This window comes from Monocercomonoides exilis (genome assembly GCF_001643675.1).
Source record: "Monocercomonoides exilis strain PA203 chromosome Unknown scaffold34-1095894, whole genome shotgun sequence".
Classification (NCBI taxonomy): domain Eukaryota; phylum Preaxostyla; order Oxymonadida; family Polymastigidae; genus Monocercomonoides; species Monocercomonoides exilis.
In genome coordinates, this window is record NW_027150579.1 from 849974 (window position 1) to 858185 (window position 8212).

Consider the following 8212-nt stretch of genomic DNA (forward strand, 5'->3'; position numbering starts at 1 on the left):
TTAATTTCTTTTCTGGCCTGGGACCAAATGAAGGGTTAAGCTTTAAACAGCTCACTATGAAAGTGATTGTTCTAACGATGTTGTTTTCAGCTTGTAGATTCACGGAGCTCGAGAGGATCAATATGTTGGAAAGCAGGTTTGAGGAGGAAGGCGTGTATTTGGACACAAAGTTGAAGACCTCAAACACACGCACGGAGATTGCTGTTCCGTTCTTACCAGAACTGAGTTTGATTTGTCCCGCATCAGCGATCCAGGAATTGTGGAAAAAAGTCCAAGAGAAAAACAGTCACACAGACAAATTGCTTCTTAACACAGAGAACTTTCATCCGTTAGCTGTAGAAGGAATTCGGAAGCTCGCAAAGGAAGCGATTTATGATGCAGGAGTGCCCAAGAGATTCACACCATACTCGATCAAAGCAGCAAGCCTTTCAGCACTGACGATGGCAGGAATTCCCCCAGAACAAGTGGCAAGGTTTGCAAGATTGTCACCACGAACAAACACGTTGGTCAAACATTATTTTCGATCAAACCTAGCATCATCAATGGCCCGCGTTATTGCCTCTGCAACAAACGATCAAGAAGATAGAGCGAACAGAGAGGATGCAGACAGCACAGCCATGTACAGAAGATCCGAAGCAAAGAAGAGAGGCGGAAATGAGAAAACAACTAAACCACAAGCCAATAGCTCTATATGTCAACGAGAGAATGCAGAACAAAGAAGTGGGGAAGAACAGCCAATGAGGCCTACAAGGATTGAAGAGCCCAGTGAAGGAAAAGGAGATCCGCCAGAACAGGTAAAAGAGTTCATAATCAGAACAAGGGCCCAAATAAGGAAGGAATCAGAGGAAAAGCAAAGGACGATCACGAAAGCTGTTCTGATGATGGTCTCATCATCTCCCAATTAACTTGTGTTCTCAATTATAAGAGAAGGAATTGATTGAAGATTTTCTTGACAATAAAGGTGCTTATGCACTTTTATTAGGAAAGAAAATCGAATATCAATTCCTTCTCTTTGGCCCACCACCGTTTCACTCCCACCCATGTAAATAAGTGTTTCGAGTTATGGTGTTCTTGTTTATTCCTTTTCTTAGCGTTAATAAAGTATGTGATAACGCTTGTTCAGTTGGTTAGCTCGTTTTTTATCCAATTGTTGGTTTATGGTTAAGTTGTTGTGAAATTGTCGATTGCATTTCAGAATTTTCCACCATTTCACAACCTTGATCCTCACGGGCGACTACCCATAGATCGTGGTTCTCAATTATAAGAGAAGGAATTGATATTCGATTTTCTTTCCTAAAAAAAAAAAAAAAAAAAAAAAATCAAAGTCAGAAAATAAAACAAAACTGGACAAGTATTTTCACACTTCAGATCCCCAAATATTTTTCAAAGTTAGTAATGCCATTTCCACTTCTTTTTGAGCCTTCTCATTTCCCCCTTTATTTGAAGATACTTTCAAAAGATAATGGATACAAATTGAAAGAACTGTTTTTGGAGAAACGTTTTCATTCAACACAAAAAAGCATTCACAAAGATCAACAATAAGTTTTTCATTTTTTTCTTCTTTCTTGTCATCCTCTTCATTAATCATTTTCAGAATGCTTTCGTACAGAAAAGAATGATTAAAACTTTGACTTGAGATGCTGAAAAGCATTTTGCAACGGCCAATGCACTTTAACAATAAAATCACATTTTCGGTCATCAATTTTTTTTGTTCAATAATTTTATTAATTCTGTTGAACATTTTTGTTGTGAACAATGATTGAAATCTATCTTCATTCATTTCCTCAACCATTCTGCTCATTTCTTCGATTTTCTGTTTCTGTTCAATTTCGGGGCAATGGCCCAGTTGGTTGAACAAGACTTCAAAGAAATATGAAAGAAATGAAAGAAATTCAATCATCTGAAATTCAAAAACAACATTGCTTGCAAACTCAAAAATCTTTTTGTTGTATCCATCTCCTGCATTTTGAAAAATGCACCATCCAGAACACAACATTTTCATCATGCACACAGACACAAAACAAAACAGTTCGGAAAAATTGAAAAATAAAAAAGGTGCGCACAGTCATTAAAATTTCAGCATTCAAACTTATCTTTTTAGTGAAAATATTTTTGGCGAGCTATCGAGAAAAAGAACAATGATCCAATAACTCAAGTTTGTTGTTATGGTTGTCATAATCGTTATCATTTTTTATTATTCAAAACGAAATTATCCTTCCACAAAATAAGAGAACATCATATATTATACATCTCTGAATTGTGAGAATTATTTCCAGTGATGTCCGGAGACAATCACAAGAAATGGTCAAATTTGGTTTTCATTTTCTTGTTTTTTCATATGAAGTGTCTTTGAATGAATAACAATGTTCAATAGTTTCTGTTGTTTATTGCCATGTTCAATCTGATATGAATCTCCCGATTAATGTGAAGATCTTTCCATTTGCAGCCTTTTGAAAAGTAAAATGTCTGATTTACATTTAAAAAAGGTGATGAGTTTGCTAAGTGAAGCTGGATATGGAAGAAAAGGAGCTTTGAATTGAATAATAAACAGAAAATGAAGGAATGTGTGGATTAAAAGCCGTTTTTCTCAACTTTTGATGTGAACGGAATGAAAACAAGTTCAGAAAAAATAAACAACTGTGTTAAGAGGAGCGAAAGCAAGTTGTTTTTCAATTCGGAATTCTTGAAAAAGAAGAGAAACACTGTGGAGCATTTTCAACAAAGAAAGCTATTGTCCAATTAGAAAGCAGGAAAATCACAACAAATGAGTGAAGGAAATGAATTGGATGATCGAAGTTTTTCTCAAAAGAATATTTTGTGCATTGCGATTATGAAGGCAATCGAGCCTTTGATAGAACGATCCAAACGAAGAAAAGTTGTCTCTCGTTGTGTTACTAAGCTTTGCTCCACATTGATTTGCATCTTCTGCTTTGTTGCACCCTTTTGGGGGAAAAAATTGAGTCAATCACGATTTGCTTTGTTTGCAACATGTTTTCAACCTTTCCATTATTTGTCACAAGGGCAATTCAAAATGTTGCTGTTCCACAATAGCTTCTTCAGTTCCATGTTCAACATTTGGCCTGAAAAAATATCATTCGATTTCAGCTCATCATCATCATCTTTTTCTGTTTCTGTTTCTGTTTCTGCATCCGCTGGATTCTGTGCATCTTCTTCAACAGCGGCTCGTCTTTATCTCCTTCATACTTGCTTCCCCTGCAACCAAATTCCCTTTCCTCAGCCATCTGCAGACATTCACTCACAACTGTCATGAATAATATTCTATTTTCCTTGTCTCAAGAAAACGAACTGCCATTTGCTTCGCTTTGCCTTCTGCTGTTCACTTCGTGTGTGTATGTGGATGTGTGATTTTTGCAATTGATCTTTTCTTGATGCGGCAAATAGCAGCAGATGGGAATGAATTGTGGAGGTCTCTGCTTTTCAACATTGGCGATTCCTTTGTCTGTTCTGTTTCTGGAGCTGTGGGCATGCTGTGAGATGAGAATTTGCAAAAAGAAGTCTCTTCTGCTTTGTGTGTTCTGTTTGTGACTGAAGCAAACATGCTTTTCTGTGCGGTGGCTCTTCTGATGTTCCGAATGACCGTTCAGTCAGCACCAGCAGCGCAGGATGTGTGGATGATGTGGATATGATTCAAGTTGTTGAGAAACACAGACACATTTGAAGGTGTCGATGAGAAGAGGAAGGAGAGAGGATGAACGCGCCAGAGTGCACCGATTCAAGATTTGTGAGAGAGAAGGGGGGAAAAGCACTTGCTTGAAGGCAGAATCAACAACGAAGAGAAACTGATGGCCAAACACAACCCAAGAGAGGAAGCTGCGATGGAAGAAAAGAAAAAAATGGGAAGCTCCATCATCAGGAAAATCAATTCTGCTTCAACATATGGAACGCTGGCTTTCCCGAGCAAATGGGACGAACATCATTGCGAAGAAGATCGGGGCGAGTGAATATCAATGAGTCAATTAGAATAGTTTCACACATCTCCAAAGCCTCAGTTGCCCTCATTCGCTGGGAAAACAGCACCACATAAGCTTTTATCTTTCTTTTCAAAAAAAATCCCTTCTCGTGAAACACTAATGAAAGAATCAAATGAAAAAGTTGCTTTTGAGATTCTTGCTTTGTTGCTATTTTTGTTTTGAAGCAACTGTTTCGATTCATTTTCTTTGAATGAATGATTTGTTGTTATTTTTGTTAATGAAACATACAAAAAGTGGAAGGAAAAATATTTCGGAGTAAAAATGGAATATTATTCGTCGACACAAAAATATGTCTCTTTTTCTTCTTACTCAAACAGCAGAAAATATGTTGTTTTTTCATTCTGATATGCATTCCGAAATTCTCAAACTTCAAACTCAGGAAGAAAAAAATATCTGGAACATGGTGCAATTTTTCCAAAAAGAAAGACACAAAAAGAATTTTAAAGAACAAGAACATTTTTGAAATTCATCTAGGATTGAACCTAATAAGAAATAGAAAAGAAGGTGAATCAACATTGACCTGTTTGACTGAGCTGCTGATTGAACGGTGGCTTTCATTCAGCTTTTTGGATTTGATGATAACTGAAATGATTTGAAGATGAGACAAATGACGAATGAATGCTTGGTTTTGAAGAATAGAAAATATTGAGTCATTTTGAACATAACATTGTTCAGATCCATCAATGATCGAATCTGTTTATTAAAAAATTTTCAATCCTTCATCAATTTCCAATTTCGTTGGAATTTCTTGTTTTCTTTTTCCTACAAATTCAGTGAAGTCTTTTTTTTGCTTTTCATCTTCATCTTCATGTGGGATAATTGGTTTTTTATCTCTTTTTGACTGAATATTTTATTTGTTCAATGTTCATTCTGCTTTTCTCTCTATCGCCTTTTTTCACAAAAATCATTCTTCTTTTCTCTTCAAAAATCGATTTATCTCGTAACCTTTTCTTAGCGCTCCTTCGGATATATTTTTGTTCAAAAGATTTCTCCGAAAAAGATTAAAAAAAAAATTAGATCACTTCTTCTCCCATATCTAAATCATTTGGATTTTTTCTTTCATTGATTTTGAACATACCTCCACAGGTTTTTCTCATTAATAATTTATACGTACATTTTCCAATAAAATATTGTTTTCTTATGAAATATATATATGTTTTTTTATTTACGCAAAATCAATTCTTTTCAATTTTTTGTTTTTATTTTGAAATGAAAATTTCGAGAGATGGAAAAATTTTCAAGTTTGAGTTGTTAATTTTTCAAAAGAAAATTATCGTTTTTTGTTTTTAATCTGAAGGATTGTTTCGTGAACTTAAAGATTGCAATTAGGACGCTCAAAAGCAGATCATAGAAGAAATGAATGAAACAATGGAAATGATGAATGAAAAAGAGTTAAAATCTATTTTAACAGAAGGACCATTCAACGAAATACTCAAAATGATTGAAGAAAAGAAAAGATCTAATGAAAATGCAATCTTGTTGATGAAGATTGTTGGATATTGGAAAGAAATGAAAAATATTACGGTTTATGGCTTTGCAATATTTTTATTGTACAAAAATTTTGAAAATATGATTTTAATGGAAGATAAGAAAAAAGAAGGATAGAAGGAAAAGCTACTGGCTGATCTTTGCGAATGCTATCTTTTATTGAGCCGAGATTTCTTCGGAATTACTTTTAATTTGCGTGCCTTGCCTTCTGAAAGTTGCGTTGAAGAAAGAGGAAAACGAAGAAGCTCAAAAAGAAGTTGAAATGGCTTTGATGGCTTTGAGCAACATTGGAGTTTATACTGTTTGAAGCCGCTTCGTTTTTGTTTATTTAATGATTTCTTTTTGTATTTAAATGCGTTCAATAGGAAATTGAAAAAGAAGCATATTTGAAAGAGATGACAGAAATCATCGAATATCATCAGAAACATCACAACCTCACTCAACTTGCGTATCAGTCTGCTTGGCAGTTTCTGGTAAACAGATTTTACAAAGACAAAAGCTTGGAAAACTTAATTGCGAATGGGTTGCATTTTGTGAGGGAAGCATCAAGAGAATTGAAGGAGTTTTCAAAGAGAGTAAATTTGAAGGGAAAAAGAGGGGAGGAAGGGGGGAAAATGACTCTGGAAGAGCTTACTTTGATGAGATGGCTTAATGTGATTGATTCTTTCTTTTTTAATTGTCGATTGTGGAATGAAGAACTTGTTGAACTTATCAGCAGCATTGTTCAAATGTTTCGTGCATCAAGGGATAGCAACAGGACAATTTGCAACCGGAGCATTAGTTTATTAAGAGTTGCAGCATATAATAGAAACGTGAAAATTGATGACTTGCTGAAAAGTGGAGCAATTGATGCTATTTTGGAGGAAATGAAGCAATCAACTTCGGATGATTTTATTTTGTGTAATGGCTTGTATTTCTTTTTGATAATTTCAGAAAGTTTGAAAGAGGAGGATGATGAAGATGAAAAAGTTAAAAGAAAGGCAACCAAAAGGAAGATATTTGAAATGATGGAAGAAGAAGGATATGAAGATGCTCTGACAAGCTTTTATGAAACTCTTCAATTTTTTGGAAGGAAATATAGTGAAAAATTGCCGTTGAATATTTTTGATTATTTCGTGAATGTTTAGCCAACTCTTTTCATTTGATTTTGGAACTCAGAAAAATGTTTTTCCATTTTGGTGTGGTTTTCAAATCCGAACATTTTTTTCATTTGCATACGCTAAAAATTTTTCAAAATGAGAATTTTTGAACACAAAGTAATTATTTTTGCAATCGAAATAATAATTGAAATAGAATCAACAACACTTTGTTCTCATTCTTATTGAATTTTACAGAAACAATTATTTTTCTTTTTTATCAACATTAATTCAGTGTTGCATTTATCTTTGCGTCTGAGCAGGTTTTTTTTTCTTCTTCTTCTTTTTTTTTTTCTTTTTTTTTTTTCAAAAAATAATTTTTTCACAAATCAACTGTTTTTTCCTTTAATAAATATATAACATGTTTTCAATTGATAAAGATTTATAATTATTATTATTATATTAAAAATCTTGATAATTTTTAATAAATCATTACTCGTTTGTTTTGCTTATTTTTAGCTAGCTTTCATTTTATGTGGTTTACGGCAACTAGTCTACAGATTATTCATTATAATCTTTTTCATTTTCAATCATTTCTGTATTTTTGTGGAAATTATCGAAATTGATTTTTATTACATTTTTGATCAGTATTTTTTCTGTTTTTGTTGAAATTAACGCGTGCAGGAAAATATAGATTATGATAGAATAGCAATACATGGAACCTTTGAAAGATATGAGACTTTCACAAAGAATGGGAGATGAAGAAAGTATCAATAGATTCAATTTTTTTATTCTTTGCATTTTTTTTTGATTTCGGATGGATTGATTTATATTTTATTTGATTATTTGTATTCGCCATTAATGCAAAGTTCAGACAAATCAACGCTAATGATGGATTCATGTGTTTCTCACAAGAATCTGCATCTTTATTTCACTTGCAAAATTGGTCAACCAGCTTCACAAACCCGAGTGCAATTCCTCAAAAAAAATATTTATTCCTGCAGCCTGATTCCTTCCTCCAGATTCAATTTGTTTATTCTGAGAAATTCCGCCATTACAGATCTGGTGATTTTATCTTCAGATTATTTTTTGCGCAAAGAAGGAAAAATTGAACATATCAATAACAATGCATTCATGAATATGTATGCGATGCCCTGCAATAATAATTATTACCAAACAGAAAATTTGTGCTGCTTTTGATATATGGAGCAAGAAAGAAGAATGCAAACAGATTGAACAAATTTTTTCTTTCATATTCAACTGTTTTCTGCGAAGTCTCGACAAAGTTCCAGCAACTGCAGTTCCATTTTTATCTGTTCGTGTTCTCCAGTTAAATGCCAGCGATGTGCGATGCGTTGCAGATTCATTGACTGTTGATTATGGCTTAAATAATGATTTTACAGCATCTAGTTCTACTTTCTCTACAAAGTTTTCTCGGTTCAAGTATCTCAATGGCTTGCGAAGCCATTTCTTCTCCTGACTTCTTCTGGAGAATATAGAATGTTTTATCAAATTCCGGTCAATCTGACAGAAAAACAATTTTCATTCGATTTTTGTCATCGTCAACTTCTTTTTCTCTTCTTCTCCTCCTCCTTTTTTTTGTTCTTCTTCCTCTTCATTTCCCGCCTTTTTTGAAGGAAATGTTATGAAAGAAAA

The 8212-nt window shown here is 33.8% G+C and overlaps 1 protein-coding gene across 1 annotated transcript; it reads left to right on the forward strand.

Annotated features, from left to right (window-relative positions):
- Nucleotides 1-5742: 5742 nt before the first annotated feature.
- On the forward strand, nt 5743-6607 carry MONOS_6238 (uncharacterized protein; the record flags this gene model as incomplete). Its single annotated transcript, XM_067876455.1, has 2 exons — nt 5743-5781; nt 5846-6607. 2 exons carry the CDS (start codon nt 5743-5745, stop codon nt 6605-6607), a joined length of 801 nt encoding a protein of 266 aa, XP_067724223.1.
- Between the last annotated feature and the right edge of the window lie 1605 nt (nt 6608-8212).